The 20917-nt window shown below is 42.2% G+C and overlaps 1 protein-coding gene across 5 annotated transcripts in view; it reads right to left on the reverse strand.

Annotated features, from left to right (window-relative positions):
* COP1 (COP1 E3 ubiquitin ligase) overlaps positions 1-20917 on the reverse strand; it is a 159827-nt gene that overhangs the window by 106044 nt on the left and 32866 nt on the right. For 3 of the 5 annotated variants that reach the window (XM_063428233.1, XM_063428234.1, XM_063428238.1), the window contains 4 exons: positions 16683-16751; positions 4875-4934; positions 4118-4194; positions 1688-1745 (listed from right to left, as the gene is read on the reverse strand). In XM_063428233.1, coding sequence (XP_063284303.1) covers positions 1688-1745; positions 4118-4194; positions 4875-4934; positions 16683-16751 — 264 coding nt within the window. The remainder of the gene's footprint in view (positions 1-1687; positions 1746-4117; positions 4195-4874; positions 4935-16682; positions 16752-20917) is intronic. The other 2 variants (XM_063428235.1, XM_063428237.1) reach the window with 1 other exon arrangement.

Below are 20917 nucleotides of genomic sequence, written 5' to 3' on the forward strand. Positions count from 1 at the left end.
AGAAATGATCAAACATAAGAGAAAAGGCAATTAAAAAAAAAAAAAAAAAAAAAAAAAACAATCCTATCACGGTTGTCAGCATTTCAGAATCTGCATAGTTCTTAAGTAAGGCTCTTGTACTAAACAAAATAAAAAAAATCTGCTCACCTTTTCTATATGTGGGCCTGTATGGTAACTTCACATTAGACTTTGAACTCGAAAAAAGTTTTTACATAGAGACTAATATGATAGAAAAATTATGTAAAAAAAATGAGAGCATCTGAACCACATGCCAGTACCATTCTTTAAACTTTTCTGAAGGTAACCAATGTAACAGTGTACACTAAAATATGTTATAAAGAAATTAAGGCAACTTGCTGGACTAGATTGTCCAATAAGCACTAGAAGTGCAGGTTTAGATTCCCCTGGGAAAACACATGATTAGCCCTTAAAGGGACACTATAGTCACCAGAAGAACTAGACATAAAAACAAATCTGTGCAATGAAGACATTTATATAGATACAGTGTATCAAGTTATTACAAATCAAGCTGCTACCACACTGAATGTGTAATTCTCCCCAAACACACAAATCTGTGAAATACAAAGTTTAAAACTGAGAAGACTGAGGAAGCCGAATTGAACTGTGAAACGCGTTTCTTTACTAATAGACTTTTTATTATATTTGGTATTTCTATTTTTATATCTTTATTTTGCTTTGGATAATAAAATAATACTTTACCTAATTTGAGTCTCCGGCATCTATACAGATCCCAAACTACACTAAGCTGTTTTACTGAGCCAGGACACAGGCTCTACACTTGTGAGTATATCTCCACTTATAATATAGTTGCAACCCATGTCTAGTGGACCATCACTATATATTGTTTTCCATTGAGAGGTAACGTTGGACCTACACCAGCTCTGGAATATGAGTTTTTCCAATTTGTCTTTCCTGTGCCCACATAAAAATAACAATATTACACTATATGCAATTTTTTGTTTTAAAGGTACAGAGGATACGAATACAAAAAACGGAAAAAATCCCAGCTAAGTGCTATGATATTGCATTTTGGTGCACAATATAACACTGGGTTAATATATAAGCGCTCCACTGTTTTAAACTTTGTACCAGAACTATAACTTAACGTAGTTGTTCTGGCATCTATAGCCTGTCCCTGCAGGGTTTTAAATATAAACATTGCCTTTTCAGAGAAAACAAAGGCAAGTACATAAACATTTCTGTGCTGTGCTGTGCTTCACTGTTGCATCGATATTTGTTTACCCCACTATGCCTCTGGCTTATTCCTGTATCTTAACATCTTAACAGTGGAATGATGTATGCATGACAAAGGCTCAGGGGAGCCAAAATGTTGTCTAGATTTTTGTACTCCACAATAAAGTCTACCTGCTGAAGAAACTACTGGGTGTGCCCAAACCTACTTATTTGTTCCACTGGATTTGTCTGGGCTGGGGCCCTGCCTGTTTTGGAGCACCCTAGTGGGAGTACTCCCTGAAAACATGTGTGTGCAAGGTCCTCTGAAAAATCTACAGGATGAAACAAATGTAGTCTAGCATCTATATAAAAATGCTTTACCTCAATTGTTCCTACTGCTAGTTCTCTCTAGCCTGCTCATCAGGCTTTTCTCCAAATATACATTTTACCATCCCGAGAACCATAGTATGACAACTGCAAAAACAAATCTTACCTGAACATTTCCACTGAAACCAGGTGGTTGGCTGTACTCTGTTGAGTCTATAATGCTACTGAAAGAAATAACAATTAATCCCTTGCATTGCATTCCTATTGTAAGGATCAGAGATTATGTTAGATTTCACTCCACACGGAATGACTGCATTAATACTTCAAACACCAAATGTTTATCACTAGGACTAGTATATAAAACTTGGTGGATAGTAAAGTAAAAGTATTTCCATCATATCCCTAAGTCTACTGTCACACCAACCAAATATTATAATTTTGTTTCAAGAGAAGGAAGGCAGTGGTAAATAAAGGTTAAAATAAAAAGGAAATGACAAAATAGAGTACAGTGTACAAAGTAGGCACACAAGCAGAAAAGCAGGATAAAGTGATGAAAGATCCAGACTGCAGATTAAGTTAAAAAGTAGCAATCCTCCTTTAAAGTAATGTGCAGCTCCCTGCTAAGAAAGATTAATTCCCAGCAGAACTAGGGACAAAAAGAATTGCCCAAATATCTGCTCATTTACCGAAATGCCAGTGAACTCTATTTATAAAAATAACATCTTAGAACACATTACTAGCAGAGTGCTTTCTGATTCATACTCCTATAAGGAGGGGGTTCCCAATTAATTTTTCCCATGGAACCATTTGACATAGTGTATCAACATCGTTTTGTACATCTGTACATCCACACACACACACACACACACGGACACGGACACAAGTAAACACAGGGACACAAGTAAACACAGGGACACAAGTAAACACAGGGACACAAGTAAACACAGGGACACAAGTAAACACAGGGACACAAGTAAACACAGGGACACAAACACTGACACACAGATACAAACACTCAGATACACACAATGACAAAAATTTCACAAGGATACACACTTTTTTTTATTTGCAGTCACCCTCCTGTTAGTATAACTGTTGTCTGCAGGATGGTGACTTGCTGGCTAAGGCTGGTGTGTGTGGGGGGAGCTGCTCACTGCCTGCTGCCTCTGTCCCTCCAGAAGCTGGGAGGAAAGGACAGTCCGTCCATAACTTTCTCCCAGCATCCCATACTATGGGGACCTGGTTGCGCAATTAATCGGCTGCAGAGCTGACAGGGTCCCTTTGCAGCAATGCATATTGTGTGGCCCTTAGGGCCACCCGATGGGCAAATCACTGCAAAACCCCAATTTTGTTCTCGCGGTACACCAATTGGGAAACGCTGGTTTAGGATATAGACAATAGAAAATGTATTTTAGCACAAAAAAAAAAAAGAAGCAAAAAAACAAGGTAGACATGAATCATGGCATTGGCAATGATTCAATGCGCCCCTGTGAGGAGATGCTGATTGGACAGGGCTGTGCTTGGCTTGTGCTGGCTCTGCCCCTGATCTGCCTCCTTGACACACATCATGGGCGGTGCCAGCAACAGTAGACTGGAATAAACGTAAGATTTTACTATATTTAAGGAAAGGCCAAGGAGGCTATATGGTGTATTTAACATTACAGGGTCAGGAATACATTTGTGTTCCTGACCCTATAGTAATCCTTTAAATTTAAAGGAACATTCCAGGCACCATCCATGTTGCTTGCATAGGTCATGCAGCAAAAATTCCCCTCGTTTTCTGTACTTTATAGTTAGAGATTTGCAAACTTCTTCAGCTGCCAGCCAACTTAATGCATGAAGTGGCTATGTCCTGGTAGCAGAAGCTGCTGGTGAAGTTTTGAGATGGTGGGGTGCTAGACTCTACCCCTACAATTTTACTGCAAACACAAGTGCGGAAAAATAAATAAGCCATTATACATTAAAATACACTACTTTGGACACAGGTAATAGCAGAGCTCTCAAATCGAAGTGCAGCTCTATCTATCCCAAACTACAGTGATCACAATTGGAGTCATTTGGGAAGGTGACTCTAGCAGAGTGGATGTGGAGACAATCTGTTGCTGAGGCAGAATAGTATACTACAGGTTTGTGACTCCAACTCCTTACCATGCTATGAAGATATATATATATATATATATATATATATATATAGTGTGTTTTAGTGATTAAGATGTCCACATCTTTTCTGGGGTTGTAGAGTGTGCGCCACTAAGAGGGCATGTACTCTCTTTAGTGCCTTGACAATTTCTATGAAGTTACCGAGGTCACATCTATGTTGGCACTATATAAATAATTGTAACACCACAGCTTTTAATTCACGGAAGGAAAAATGTTTTAAAAATTAAACTGAACTAAAAAAAAATCTGTAGTGGTGTGAAGCCAGGCAAAATTTCTTTCAACTTCTACAGCAGTTTCATTCACGAAGTAATCGGCTGCCAGTGTTGAACTATTTTATTGGATACACTTGGCTCTTCTACTAAACATAATGTTAGCTTGTATAAATTCTGCGTAGAGCAACAGGTTGCAGAGTCACATTTGTTCACATAGCCTTTACCTGTATGACGGAGAGGGAGGTTCAACCTGCGGCACAGTACTATCTTCACTGCGAGGGGAGTATAAGCCACTCATCTCCTACAAAAAACACAAACAAAAAAACAATGTTACATAAAGCAATATGTGCAAAACTAAACACCATGGCTCTTCCCCTTAACTATATTCTGACCACTGCCCTGCAACTCATTTAGTGCAGAAGGGAACTTCCACATTAGCCAGAGAGAGATACACACACATGCATGTCTAGCAATAACAGAGGCTGAGCAGTAGATGCCAAGTGAGCCACACAGACATTCAGCATCAGCTCAGAGTAGTGGTTATGGTGACAAGACTGCTTATTAAAGTATATGGTAATTGCATGCACCAATAGGAAGCAGTGCTTTTTTTCCCCTTCCCAACTCCTGCTAAAGTATTTTCTTAGTTTTCCCTTTATAAAGGCACATGCACAAAAATAATCAGTCCTCTGGACATCAGGTACAAACCATAATGGAGACCATGACTTAAGAATGTGAGCAGATCTAAATCACTTGTTTAGATCAAATCATCCAGAATACCTAAAATTGAATGTTCTTTGATGCAAATTTATCATGGTCAGTTAAAAAATGTGAACTGTATGTATCACAACTGGACAGCATCAGAAAACAGCACAAAATAGAAGCATTTTTTCCCCCAAAACAGCTGAAATACAGCCATGAGGAAGACATTTGTCCAGTAAACTCCAGATCGAAGAGGCACAACATATAAAACCAGATTCTCACCTCAACTCGTTTAATATCCTCTTCCAGTACACTCAGCTCTTTTTGGATTTGTTCCAGTTGCTGGGAGGTCAGAAACAAAAAAGATATTAAACAAATGGTTTATAAATTTGCTACTTATTAAAAAAACAAAAACTATTTACTAAGCACAGGGTGTGTATGGTGGCACAGTGCACACAATTTCACTTACACTAGGTCTTCTAAGCTTCTCAACTCCACCAGTCTTCTGAGGAAGGAAAACCACAATGAAGACAGACTAGAGAATGTAATGGATGTAGAAACCAAAGCAGGCCAATTTAAAGGGACTACAGCTTATTGAATTTGTTCTGGTGAGTAGAATCATTACCTTCAGGCTATTTGCTGTAAACACTATTTTCAGAGAAAATGCAATGTTTACATTACAGCCTAGTGATAAGTTCACTGGCCATTCTTCAGATGGCTGTTAGAGATCCTTCCTGGGTCATGGCTGCCTAAAATGCATCCAAACATTCAGTATCTCCACCCTCTGCACACAGACACTGAACTTTCCTCAGAGATTCACGGATTCAATTCATCTCTATGAGGAGATGCGGATTGGCCAGGGCTGTGTTTGAATTGTGCTAACTCTGCCCCTGATCTGCCTCTTTGTCAGTCTCAGCCAATCCTATGGGGAAGCATTGTGATTGGATAAGGCTACCACTTATGATTATGTCAGCAGGCAGTGGGCGGGTCTAAAGGAAACAGGGACTAAGCAAGCAGCTGAAGACTTGAATAGAAGTAAGATTTTACTATATTTAGGAAGGCATGAGGGGACCAGGGTGGCTAGATGGTGGTTTTAACCCTATAGGGTCAGGAATACATGTTTGTGTTCCTGACCCTATAGTGCTCCTTTAAAATCTTGCTGGGAACTTGGCTATGGCACTGTAGCACATGTTTGAACAAGTTAGTGTAAACAAATCAAAGTCACCAACATTTCATGGCTACAAATGGCACAGGAACATCTAACTGCAAATCTCCTCCTGTTTGTGTGTGCCAGGGTCCTTGGTTCATTTTACGCTGGCACATCTAAAAGGTGCTGTAAGTGTTCTGCAGTACAACGCTGCATAATGGTTTGTTGCTTTATAAAGAATTGTAATAGTCTTGTGTGTACATATGGATTTCAAGCCATCTCTGCACCTCTTCTAAGTACACATGCACTCCCCTAACATACACTGGGCATGTCGGGATTAAAGCGCTTTCGCCTTCTGTTCCAGTTTTTTTTTTTCAATTTGACAATTTTTATTTTCCAAAACGGTAGGGGTACAGAAAAAAAAGGGAAGGGTTAGGAGGGGGATATAGTACTGGTTTTACATATTACTCATGACATAGTTACATTGTAAACCTATATTTACAGTTTGCTTACATATTCATGTTTGCGATATACTGCGCTATGGATCAGGCATAACTACTAGTCACAATACATCCTAGTGTCCGGTGACAATCCAGCTCACTCGTCCCTATACATTTGCAGTTATGACCCCTAACGTGCGTGTATAGCTTGGGGCAGAGCAGCTTGCGAGGGCATCTTGGGTCAGCCCTCATAAATGGGGGAGGGGAAAGACGGGAGGGCGGGGAGGAGCAAGGTATTATCTGCATTCTACTAGCTGACCATTATAGATATCTCGTCAGTGCTAGCATTCTTACAGTGCGGATTGAGAAGCTTCATATATCGTTGCTTCTCGGGCTACGTTACTACCTTTACCGTTGTCCCTGTGCGGGTATAGGGCCACATGACTTTTTATGACAATAGAGTTGTGTGTGATTAAGTAAACATGTGTGTTTCAAGTCGGATGCTTTAGTTCCCAATTCTCCCAGACTTCGTGTTTCCAACTGTTACTAGGTGGTACTTGTGAGATGTTGGACTCCTATTTCCCCACCTGGGACACATATCTAATTAATTCTTGCATGGAGGCGTTATTAGGCGATAACCAGTTTTTTGCTATAAGTTGTTGTGCTGCCACCAGAATGTGGAATATTAGATATTTCACGGGTTTAGGGTAGGTGGTGCCGAGCATGAATAAGAGTAAAGAGGCCGGGGTGTTTGGAATTGTGGCGGACGTGTGTTGGCGGATCAATGAGATGATCGCTCTCCAATATGGTTGGAGTTTGGAACACTGCCACCAGATGTGAAGGAATGAGCCTGGTTCTTGTTTACATCTCCAGCATGTGCTGGGTAGTGTCGGGTCTATCGTAGCTAGTCTTGTGGGAACCATATACCAGCGATAAAGGATCTTACGTGTTATTTCTAAATGGGAAGCGCATTGTGTTAAGCCTTTCGTGATATTAGCCGAAGCCAACCAGGTTTCCTCTGGTATCGTCATATTTAAATCTTTTTCCCATGCGAGTACATAGGAGAGGGTTTTAATGCCTCGTCCAGGCAACAGTAGGGTGTATATGGTTGAAATTGGTTTTTTGACCTGTTTCCCTGCCATAACACCTTTCTCAAAGTTTGTGAGTGTGATGTTGGCTTGAGTTTTGGGAATGTGTATGTTGGATCTCCACCAGGACGATAATTGGAGGTAGGAGTGGTGCGCCGTGTTCGGAAGGGTATGACTTTTTGTTAGTTGATCAAAGGTAGCTAGTTTCCCTGCATGTAGGAGGGTGTGTACCCAAAGCACCCCACATCTATTCCAGACCCTGTAATTAAAGTCAGGTATCATCCGAGTTAGAGCTTTGATGGGGGTTGAGAGGGGGACTGGGTGATTACTGCATAGGAGTTTACGCGAAACATCCCATATCTTAAACATCGCTAGTGTGGCGGGGAGTGCTTGCGTGGTATCCCCTCTACGATTAGAAGGTAACCATATCAGTGTGTTAAGATCCTGGTTTTGTAGCCAGTGTTGCTCAATGGTTACCCATTGTGGTTGGTTGGATTCTAGAGTGACGGAGAAGAGACTAGCTAGTACAGCCGCTCTGTGGTACAATTGCACGTTGGGGAGCCCCATTCCTCCCATGGTTTTGGGTTGGTAAAGCGTGGATATGGCCACTCTGGGCCTTTTCCCCTGCCAGATGAAGAGGTTAATTTGTTGTTGGAGTGAGGCAAAATAGGTTGGTGGTATCCATAGGGTGAGTGTCCTAAATAAATATTGTAGTTTTGGCAGAATTACCATTTTAACAGCTGCTATACGCCCTGACCAAGAAATGAATTTATTTTTCCAATTTTGGAGGGTGTTTATAATCTCCCTACTAAGTTTAGTGTAGTTCAGGTTGTACAGGTTTGACATATTGTGAGGAAGCTTTATGCCCAAAAATGTGAGATAATCAGTTCTCCAATCATAGGAGAATTTCCCTTTCAAAGCCGACAGGTATGTCTCCTCCATCCTCACCCCCATGGCCTGTGTTTTGGAAAGATTCAATTTATAGTATGAACATTTACTGTATTCCCGTAATATGTTATGAAATGCCGGCAGTGATGCATGGGGGTCAGTAATAGTAAGCAGGACATCGTCCGCAAAGAGGTTCAGTTTGTATTCCCTACCCCCCACCCATATACCCTTGATCTCCCCCTCTGAGCGGATGGCCTCAGCTAAGGGTTCCAGGGCCATAATATACAGTAGGGGCGACAGGGGACACCCCTGCCTTGATCCATTTGTGATGGAGAAGGGTATGGATTGAAATCCTGACGTGAGGACCCGGGCTTCCGGGTTACTGTACAACGATTTGACCACTGAGATGAAATGCGTGGGGAAACCAAATTTTGCCAGGACCGCCTGCAGAAAAGGCCAATGCAGGCGGTCAAAGGCCTTCTCCGCGTCCAGAGACAATAGGAGACTTTTAGGGGATTGTTTGTGCATAGTGTGTAGGAGTGCCAGGGCCTTACGCGTTCCATCAGTTCCCTGCCTTCCATGTACAAATCCAACCTGGTCGGAGTGTATAATATTTGGGAGTATGGTCGTTAGGCGGTTGGCATACACTTTAGCTAGGATTTTCACATCCGAGTTCAGGAGGGAAATGGGGCGGAAGTTGGCACAGTGAGTTGGCGGTTTCCCTGGTTTGGGCAGTGTGGCTACGTTGGCTGCAAGCATATTCGATGGCATGGATTCTAATTCGGTGGTAGATGTGAAGAGTGCTACCATTTTGGGGGCAAGAATGGAGGAAAACCTTTTGTAATACACATTAGATAGACCGTCCGGGCCTGGGGCCTTGTTTGGAGGTAGGTTGTGTATAACTGTGTCTACTTCTAGTTGGGATATAGGTGCTGCTAGGGAGGAGCATTGTGTGGCGGTCAGTTTGGGGAGATTCACCTTCTGTAGAAAGCTAGCTATTTCTTTTTCTGTGGGTTGATGGACTGTGGGGTCATGTTTAAGATTGTATAGTTTCCCATAGAAGTCTGCAAATAGGTTGCTTATGTCTTGTGGTTTAATTATTTTCTTCCCCTCTTGTGTAAAGAGGTGGGAGATTTTGGTTTGGGCTTGTGCTTCCCTAAGTCTGCTTGCTAAGAGTGAGCCCGCTCTGTTTCCCATGCAATACTCTCTAGTTTTCAGTCTCTGCAGTGTCTGGGTTACTTTGGTTATGTTAATGTTATTAAGTTCTGTTTGGAGTTGGGCCATAAGTGCAGCATCCCTTGGGTTTGGGTTGATCATGTGGGACGAAGAGACGTCCCTCAGTTTCTTCAATAGGATCAGGGATTTGGTGTGGGAGATTCGTTTGAGGTAAGAAGCCCGCCTTATAAACAGACCACGTACTACTGCCTTGTGGGCTTCCCATATTGTGGTTGGGGGTGTCTCTGGTGTTTCGTTAGTAGAGAAGTAGTTTTTAAGATCCGATTCTATTCCCAAGCAAAACTGGTCGTCTCGCAAAAGCGATTCGTTTAATCTCCATGGATTACATCCCCGGTACCTAAAATCATCCTTAAGGGTGGCGATCACTGGCGCGTGGTCAGACCACCAGATACTGCCCAGGACGCAGGATTGGATAAGGTTGAGGGAAGGGCCTGGTATGAGTAATACGTCTATTCTAGAGAAAGATTTATGTGGCTTGGAGTAATGTGAATACTCTCTGTCAGAAGGGTGGAGGGTCCTCCAGCTGTCATATAAGTTGAATTTCATCAATAATTTCGCCAGGGCTTCGCAGTTTGGTTTAAGGGATTTATGTCTTGGTGTATGGGGAGTTATTGAGGTGTCAAGATGCGGGTCTAAAATGTGGTTTATGTCCCCACAAATCACAGTGGTACCCCTCTGCACCTTTGCCACCTTTGTGAGCACACCAACCAGAAAGTTCCTTTGGTTCTCGTTCGGTGCGTAAAGGTTTACTATTGTGTAAAGCGTGCTGTTCAGTAAGCATATCAGTATCAGGTATCTGCCATTTTTATCTGGAATATTTTGTAGTAGTTCAAAGGCTATTGAGTTGTGAATATATATGGATACTCCCCTGGATTTGGATGCATAAGGTGCATGAAATTGGTTAGGGAAATGCTTCATGCCGAATTGGGGGGGTGTTTGCCCTAGTAAAGTGGGTCTCTTGAAGACAGAGTATGTCTGCCTTCAGTTTGCAAGCTTCTCGTAGTAGTATATGCCTTTTGTGGGGTATGTTAAGACCCCTTACGTTATGGGAGTATATCTTCAGGATGAGGTTTGTTGTGTCTGTTACTTAAGCGAGTTAGGGCTTCATTTAGAGGCTAACGCCGCATATCGTACAAGTTTTTGGGAGGTTTGATGAACTTTGTTGGATAGAACTGTTCTGAAATTGAAAGCTGGGTGCGTGGTTTGGTGGACACGAGTAACCCCAGAGTAAGAGGGTAGAGGGATGAGGATAGGATACGAACTTGAAACAAAAGTATATACAAATAAACCCGATCTCGGTGCATGGCGTCAAGGTGCAACGCCGTGTGGGGCATGTGATCGGAAGTGTGGACAAACTATGGCCTGAGCAGGCGGTTTGAGTGAAGTGCTGTGTGCACAGCTACTTAACTGCAACTTAGATGGTCCATTGCTTCGGAACCGCAATGGAGTTTCGTGGGAGCACTTGTGTCTACGTATATCAAGTGAGTCATCCCCGCGGGATGTTCAAGTTAGAGAAAAAGTGGTATGTAGTGTTACTAGGCGGTTGGTATCCCCGCTTTGGTACAGAATCTGGTGTGTAAAGTCAAAACCCAAAAATACGATAGTACCCATACCTCAGATGGGGAGGTAAGGAGTTTGTGTGTGAGAGGCCTTTTGCCTATGGGGTGCACGGATACAGGGTATACTAGGTTGGCAGGTAAACCTGAGTGTCTGCAGCGCCCGTGTTGGGTCCCCCAGCCTCGCATGGCTCTTTAGGATATTGTCATATGCGGTCACTCAAGACGTTGCAAGTGTACCTTGCGACCTATTCGGGTGACGAGAATTTCAGATAGACATTGGACCTTCAAAACAAGATAGACCCATCTTGATGTGATGAGAACATATGTATATATACAGTGTAACCAATTTATTTATTTTTTTTTTTATTTTTTTTTTTTTATTTATTTATTTATTTTTTTTTTTTTTTTGATAGGGTACTTCCCATTCCCATCGGGACCTTGTGGATTGTTATACCTAGTACCCCTTCCAAACTGACTTTTGTATTACATAGATTTAAATTCTAATGGGCTATTAGTGCTTCATCTAGCTAGTGTAAATTAAGTTACGTATAGACACCTGGGGTGTAAATGTTGATAGGTCGCCTGAGGATGAGTCAGGTTTGTCTGAGCATATTGTTCGGGTGTGAGGCTCCGTGAGCAGTAACAATTAGATGGGAGTTACAGTCCATCCGAGCTATAAGGAAAGTTTGCAACACATTTCCCAAATTTCCCCACAGGCAATATCTTAAGACCATTCCCAAGTGAATTAGGTTTGGGCTATCCCCTATACCTGATGCTGTGTACGGGTTAGGTGCCAACTTTATGAGTATGTGTGTTCAGATCATATTACCCCAATCAGACATTCAGGTGAGGTCTAGGCCCGCCTCTTGGTTATTACTCGTGGGCATCAGAAGTCAACTATAGTAGCGTATGTGTGCTTGTCGTCTAATACTTAGGCGGTGTCTAGGTATCGCTAGTAGCCCTGTAATCACACGTATTGTAAACACTCATCTCCTATATCCGTGAAGCACCGTCTGAACCAGCAGCGTAGTTCGGTTAAATAGCTTTGTAGTGGGATTGGTGTGGCGGTGGCTACAGGCTTTGGGAGTGTTGTGCATAGGTATTGTGGACAGAGGCTAGTCCTGCATATTTATTAGGCGGATGAGTCTTACCGCTTCACCCTAGTTATCGAGTACTGGGTAGTTGGGCTATCTGTCGATCGTGTATGGGGCGTATAAATCAACATGGGTCCATTAACAGTCAAGGACCCGGGTGCATGTGTGATATAACAATACTGTACTGTATGATGCATCCATCGCATGGATGTGTCTGGGTATAATATCATGGGCAAAGTACTTAAGTGAAACACAGGTTATTTATCAGTCATGTACCGCCAAAGCGGGAATACTTGCTGCGAGTCAGTTAGCGGTATTCCAATCTTTATCCACCCGACGCGGTGGCTTAGGCGTTTGGGTGTTTCCCGCCACAGGCATATCCCACTTGCGGAGCAGGTTCAGACCTTCGTCCACTGTTTGGATGATGTCGGTTGTTCCATTCCTGGAGACTATGAGGCGAACCGGAAAGCCCCAACGGTATAGGACATGGTTGGCTCGGAGGGTCTCAGTTATCCGCTGAAATGATTTCCTTTGGCGCAGGGTGGCCGCTGAAAGGTCGGAGAACATCTTGATGCTGGAATAGTCGGCAGGTAGGTCTTTGGCTGTTCTGCTCCTCCTCATCAGTAGGTCTTTCACGTGGAAATAGTGGGCTTTCAGCAGCACATCGCGGGGTAATGAAGCCGCTATTTGCTGGGGTTTCGGGACTCTGTGCAAGCGATCCAGTAGTAACATATCCGCGTGTATTTCGGGGACCAGAGCTTTAAAGAATCCCTGTACGTAGCTGGGGAGGTCTGCTTGGAGGACGGTCTCCGGTATACCTCTCAGCCTGATGTTACTCCTCCTGGACCTGTCCTCCAGGTCCATGATCTTCGTCTCGCACTGTTGTAGTTGAGAGGTAAGGGATTTAATTTGTTCCGTGGATGCATTATGTGCATCAATCAAATCCTCCATTTTAGCTTCCACGTGTGTTGTACGGGAGCCGATGTCTTGTATGTCGCGTTTCAGTTCTGCAACACTTGATTGCCAGATTGCAATCAGCCTTTGAGATTGTTCCTCCAAGGCTTGTTTCAGGGTAGTAATAGTTAGTGGCCCTCCATCTCGCGGCGATTCCGCCTCCGATCTCGGACTGCCGCCATCAGAGTGTTCGGCGCCATCTTGCAGATCCGCGGCCTGCGCAGCCGGAACTGTTGCCTTTTTCTGCGAGAAGAAAGCTGATCTTTCAGGTTTTTCTTGTTGTCTTCTTGTTTTAGATTGCGACATCTTAGTTGTAGCACTTATTTCTCCGCAGGGGACTCGTTATTTTGCAGATTTGCCAAGCTCGAGGTGCAGAGCTAAGGACTCAAGCGGCCATCTTCCTCCGTGGTCAGCCACGCCCCCCCTTCTGTTCCAGTTTTTAACGTTGCTCATTACGACCAAGCAATACCTTATTGCACGGAACTACAGAATGTGCCGACTAGTGATATCTTATGCATTTTTCTTTTTTTAAATCAATGTTCTAGATTTTATATTTCCTCACCACTAGAAAGACCTTCGAGATCAATAAAAATAAAAAGTAATCGCCCATTCCATTTTGTCAACTGGGTTCTAAAAGTGCCAGGAAAGTAGAGGAAGGGTTTTGTACAGCATGTGTACATGCTATTCATGTATTTGCATGTTCAAAAGGAGGAACAACAATTACCGTACATTCTTTGAAGTCAGAGTGTTAATGGGAAGACTTACAGAATTTTTTTTTATGAAAATCGCTACAGGTATAATAGATGCAAGAAACAAGTGGCTTGTAGCACAGTATCATAAAATTCATACTCTTATGTCCCTTTAAGATAAAATAGTGTTTTTAAAAGTATTCTATATTTATACTTTTATGTATATACACACTATATCGACAAAAAGTATTTGGACAGCTGCCCATTACAATGACTGGGACTTTTTTGAAACAACATTCTAAATGCACAGACATTAATAAGTAGTTGGTTCTCCCTTTGCAGCTATAAGAGCTTCCACTCTTCTGGGAAGGATTTCCACAAGATTTTGGAGTGTTTCTGTGGGGTTTTTTTGCCATTCATCCAGTAGAGCATTTGTGAGGTTGAGCAATAATGTTGGATCAGAAAGCCTGGCTCACAACCTCCATTCCAGTTCACCCGAAAGGTGTTCGATTGTTGAAGTCAGGGATCTGTACAGGCCAGTCAAAATCTTTCAGTCATGCTGGAATAGAGAAGGGTCTTCCACAAAGTTTGAAGCATAGCATTGTCCAAAATGTCTTGGTATGCGCGTTAGGATTTACCTTCACTGGAAATAAGGAAACCTATTCCATAGAGCTCCTGACGCAGTTTTTATGCGGATACTAATGCCAGTGGAAGTATGGAACTCTTCTGCTGCAGGATCAGCAGAGCATTGGCAACTTATAAACCATGCGCATCAGCACTGACAGTCTTCAGCTTCGAGGGCAAGTTACTACTTTTCCTAAATGCTTCCACTTTCCAATAACACCACTTTCTGTTGACCTAGCAGGGATGTGATTTCACAAATTAAGAAAGCAAAGGTGGCACCATATCACAGTACCACGCTTGAATTTACCGAGCTCTTCAGTAAATTAATCAATGTTTGTAAATGCAGACTGCATGGTTAAGTGCTTGATTTTATACACCTGTTGCAATGGGTCTACATGAAACACCTGAACTCCGTAACTAAAAGGTGTGCCCCAATACTTTTGTCCATATAGTGAGCATATAGCTATATCTACCTACCTCAAAACCTCACAAACTAATCCACAATAACCCTGAATAACTGTTTTGCTTCACAATTTTCCTATGTAGTTCCAATATTCAAGTGAGGCCAAACAACAAAAAAAAAAAAAATGCAAATGAGAGAAAGCTGGGAGTAGAATAAAAATGTTTATATATATATAATAAAAAAAAAAAAAGCTAGTGCTGCATTTACTTGTGCTTCATCAGTCCCTAAATTTGTTTCACTTCATAAACCACAGTATTTAAGGCACCTGGCAAATAAATAATGAATGACATCTGATACAGACTGTTGCGTTCTTGGAAAAACACAAAATACAAGAGGTCTATGGGTTAAATGAGTAACTAGAGAAATGTTGGGCGCTTTCCTATCTTTCCAGAAAGGAATAAGCAACCACAAGTCCAAGAATCAAAACCCAAACAGACGCAACACTGTTTCTCAAAGTTGGAAATGGGTATGAAAAAAATATAAAGAGTTCCATTTTTTGATCATCGTCAATATGTTTATCTTCAGGAGAATACAAGGAGTTTCATTAAGTACCATTTAGCCAATATAAATATAATTTCAACCCAGTCATTTGTTTTTAATTATTTCTGACCAAAACATAGGAAACGCATGAAGCTGAACAGGGGAAACTGAAGAAACTAGGAAGCCAAAGGCAGCTCACATGATGCAATTGTTTCAGTTTGACAGAGAAAGACCAAGCATCTGTTTAACATCTCGTGAACTGACAAAGTTCTACACCAAATTTCATCAATAAAACCACTGGACCAATAGCACAGTGTCAACACTGAGAAATTCTCATTTGTTATAAACATTATCTCACTCTACACTCACGACGAACTATACTTAAGAGAAGAATAGAACAAAACGGAGAGAAAAATCCCCTTCAAACCAAAATTGTTGTTGCTTCTTCTGATTGTACCTTTGACATAGCATACATTGTGCAATTACACATACAATTACTCACACCTACATACACTATTATTCACAAAATGCAAGACAAGCTTTGAGGTCATTCAGAAAAGTGCAACACAAGTTTGGGTTTAGACACAGTCTTGTCTAATATAACTACAAATATGCCGCAACAGCTGATAGCAGGGTCAGAATTTTGCTTAATGTATATGAATGCATGATTCATTCTTTTCCAGAGGGCTCTCTCTCTTCAATGGCCAGTAGTGGAATAACTTGAAGTAAGGGTTAAAGATAATCTATTCCGTTTTCACAGAGTATAAAAACAAACTAAAATAGTAGGGAGTATATCCTAGAGTGGGGCTTTTACCACTTCACGCCAACAAAAGAAGCCATTTTAGGGCCCATTCACATGTAAGTGCACATCAATTCACGTTATTTGCACATACTACACCATAGTTTCTCTCTGTTTTATTCTAAAATCCTGCTGTAAATTTTTTTTGTTATTTTTTTATACGAAGCAAGAAGCGTCTATCCATGAGCAGCAATTATACTGATCAAGCATGTATGTTGGAGCTAGGCACTAGCTCCTGAAAACGAGTTTCTTCATTATTTGATCCTTTATAAGACCATACAACACAATCAGTTCTACCCTGGACAATTTTCTCCAGTAGGCAGCATTGCCGTTCGTCTCCACACTATGCATGGAGACACTTAACTTTCCCCATAGAGATGCATTGATTCAATGCATTTCTACGAGGAGGTGCCGATTGGCCAAAGCGGCGTTAGGCCCCGCCTCCATGCAGATTTCAGCCAATCCAATGCTTATAGGTCTCTATAGAAGACAGGTTAACCTACTAGGTATATTCTTAGCACATAACATCATGCACATATCTTGTTGATGACAAGTGTACTTCATATAAGGTACTTGTAGCAAATTAATATAAATTAAATCTCATTTACTTATTGTTGAATAAACTTTACCTCTCTCTTATTACGACGAGCTACTTTGAGAAATTCCATAAGGATCTGAAGTTGAGCAGCATGTGATTCCTAATGAAACAAATAAAAGAACATGTTTTAGCCTAGCAGTCACATTTTAACACACTATTTTGGACAATATACATACAGCACATCACAACAATATTGTCTGGGTTGCACAGTTCACTTATTGCAATATAGTGGTGTTTAAAAAGAAGAAAAAATACCAGTGGGGAAAGCAAGGTATTTTAATATTTTATGAAGTGTTGGCAAGTTCCTCACTGCTGTACAGTAGAACATATTAGAAACATGCTGATGTGTGGTAATAATTACAAAAAAACACTATAGTCGCCTCTTTTTTATTTCATTTCCCTCTCAAAGAGCAGGGCCCGATTTTTTAATACAAATATATTCACTTAAAATAATGCTTTACTCAACTGGAATCCAGTGCTGAGACAGCGCAGATTAACCTGTCTGATGTCATCAGGTTTTATGAAACTTTGGCCAATCAAATGGAAAATTATTGTGGACAAAAGGCGAATGCGTGGCAATTGCAGCGATGCGCCAGTCAAATGCTTCTCATTTATAAAACATTCAACGTTCTCCTGCATTGTGCAACATCCAGAACCAAGTCTGTCTCCATTCTCACAACAAAATCACCATCTCAGTGGCTGTCGGTGTAATAGCCACTAGAGTGGTGTTTAGCCCTACAATGTAAACATTGTTGGATCTCAAACAATCACGTTTTACATCTCGTAAGCAAAATGGCAGGAACATTGCACCCAGACCACTTCATTGAGACAAAGTTGTCTGGATGCTTACAGTGATCATTTAAGAGTATGGTGTTTGTTTTTTGTTTTTCCAAATAGATCTTAACGTAAGAGATATACACAACCTGCACTAAGTTGGTTAAGCATATGAACTTAACCATATTTTTCCTTTTTTTTTTTGAACCTTAAGAATATATTATTGTGAGCACGATCCACTATAGACAGTGTTAACAGCCATCTATTGTTTGGAATGTAAGGTAAGAACTGAATACTCGAAACTTGTAGGGAATTCTTTTCCAGGAATACAACAGCCAAAAACAACATTTTCAGTTTCATTTAGCTGTCAGTATTCATAAAATTATACTACACTTCATAAGGATGTGATTAAAAGGAATATTAATTCCTAAAATGAAAATATGTTTAACTTTGAGGGGGTGGTAAGGCAAGGGACTTGTGTCTGATCACACCAACACCAAAAAAAAAAAAAAAACTTGTGTATTTTAGCTCAGCAGTGAATGACCTCTGGGCCTCGTATATGCACAACATCCATGACTGCTAACCTTTGGCACAGCAGCTGCTACAAACTAATTTTCCCATGATGCTCAGCCAGCCATTTAGCACTTATGCTGACTTTAGGAAGTGGGTGAGAGTGAACTTGTTATTGGAATGCAGAGACTACAAAACAATGATTCACTCAGCAGTGTGTCACACCAGTAGTTTCAAAATAAACCAAAACAAGAAGCACTGAGGGTATACTGTGGAGATAAAAGTAGGCAGCAGAACAACCCAATCTGGGGTGTCTTCTCCAGTTGATAGAAGTTTGCTTGTAGATGAGGTGGGAGTTGAGTCTTAAATAAAAAAATGTACACTGCGGTAGGTGTCCTGCAAAAGTGAGATTTTGCTAATTAAAATTGACAGTTATTCTTCAAAATCCGTGAAGACGAATACAAGACCGCAGCCTATGCGGACGACCTGCTCATCACTATCACAGAACCAACAGTCTCCCTGCCGCTACTGATCCAAGCCCTAGAGCAGTACGCCACAATATCCGGTTACAAACTCAACATAGACAAAACCGAAGCCTTACCCATACACATTGACTCCCCCACATTGGAGCACCTACAGAAGGCTTATCCCTTCAAAATAAACTCCACCCAAATACAATACCTGGGCGTCACCTTAACAACAGACCTTACCCAAATCTACTCCAAGAACTACACCCCAATCATACAAAAAATCACACACGACCTCGCCAGATGGCAGAACATGTCAATATCTTGGCTCGGCAGACTGGCTTCAGTAAAGATGAACCTTATGCCCAGATTACTTTGTTTCAAACCCTCCCAATCCCTCTACACACCCCAGACTTTAAACAGCTACAATCACGAATAGACAAGTTCATATGGTCCAATCGACGTATACGTATAAAGAGGCAGACCCTATACGTCCCGAATAGGGCGGGAGGCCTCGGCCTCCCCCACCTTATTCATTACTACCAAGCAGCACAGATAGCACAAGCTCAAAACCTGCACGCCCCCTACGGAGTCAAACGATGGGTGGATCTTGAGCACGACATGTTCGGCAGGGACCACCCATCCCTGTATATATGGCTCCCAAAACAAGCCAGACCTCCCACACCAAGAACTACCCCAGCACTGATCAATACAATCAAAATTTGGGACAAAGTCACACATAAAAGTGGCTTAACCACCTCCCTATCCCCTCTCACACCAATACTCCGCAACACAAAATTTCCCCCAGGCATGTCACCTAAAGACTTCACGCGCTATGAGGACAACAACCTCACACGCCTGTACCACTTCTTTCAGGGCCAACATATCACCCCATTCCCCGATCTGCAGCAAACGACACCGTTCCGGACATTTGACCTGTTTAGATATATACAGATCAAAAGCTTCCTCGCACAACCAGAATACACAAAGGCGGGCACAACGGCACTAACTCCCTTTGAGAAACAATGCATGCAAGCCCCAACTCAGAAGGGGCAAATCTCAGCACTTTACACCCGTATTATTCAAAATGTCCGGGGCGGAGCTCTCACATACGTGTCGGCTTGGGAGAGGGACTTAGGCCCAGCAGAAGACCCCACCGACTGGGTGGAAATTTGGGAGGCCACAGCAACGGTCTCCATCTGCGTAAATCACAAAGAACAGGCCTATAAAACCCTCATGAGATGGTACACCACCCCCCTTAAGCTAAAACAGATGGGCAGGTCAGACACCGACTTGTGCTGGAAGGGATGCGGCCACAAGGGAACCTACCTCCACCAGTGGTGGGAATGCCCCCCGATCAAACAAGTCTGGCAACAGGTTGCAACCATGGTCTCTAGAATCCTGCACATAGACATCCCACTAAACCCGTGGATCTGGCTGCTATCAAAACCACACACCGATATGCCTAGAGCCCAAAACAAAATGATAGCAAAGATCGCATTAGCGGCCAGACGGGCGATAGCCGAAAAATGGGGCAGCAACGAAATACCGACCATGGAAGCAATTAAACGAAAGATTACAGACACAGTTAAAATGGATGAATTATCCGCATTACTTCACGATAACACCAAACACTACCACAAAATCTGGGACCCATGGTTATACGAATACCCGAACATCACCGGCACACACTGAATAAAAACCACACACCCGACACACCCCGAACAAAGACACACTAAATCGCCCAACTGGACACCCTACCACCCCAACAATTCCCCCCCTCCTCCGTCTACACGCTCCCTATTCTCCCCCTCTTACCCCAATCATCCCCCCCTAAACTTACAAGGCCATCCGACGCCAAAACCACACAAAACCTACCAAACCCCACACACCCAAGACCAACGACAACAAGAAAACCTGATACCACAAACAACTCACCTACGCCAACGACAAAAGGGAAAATCCCAATAACAAACCAAAGAAACCACATGTAGACCCCTACGCCCCACCAAAACCCCCCACACTAAACCCCCAAAGCCAAGACCTGACAAACTCGACCCAAACCTCACCAACCGACACCCGCAACACAGAGGTACCGAACAAACGGAATACATGACGAGTTCAATGTACAGACATACCTCTAGACACAAGCGATACACCGTCAAGACAGGGCATCCTTCCCCCAACCCCTTTTTACTTCTGTACCCCATACCAACCCTTAGCAGACACAGGATTGCAAGCTAATAGGAAAACGACAGACTAAAACAGTCACGCACAATTACTAAAGATGTTTTGGCAGAATCCCCACTTGCATGTGGACAGCCAACGCACAGCTTATGTAACTTGATGATGCCGCAAATCTGTACTGTTAACTAATCCCCTCTACTTTCTTTCTGTACCCCTACCCTGAAAAAATATATATCAAAAACTCAAAAATAAAGAATTAAAAAAAAAAAAAAATTGACAGTTATTCTATGTGGCCTAAATTTCAGTCTGTAAAATCCAAAGAACACAA

Source organism: Pelobates fuscus, chromosome 7 (assembly GCF_036172605.1).
Source record: "Pelobates fuscus isolate aPelFus1 chromosome 7, aPelFus1.pri, whole genome shotgun sequence".
Lineage (NCBI taxonomy): Eukaryota > Metazoa > Chordata > Amphibia > Anura > Pelobatidae > Pelobates > Pelobates fuscus.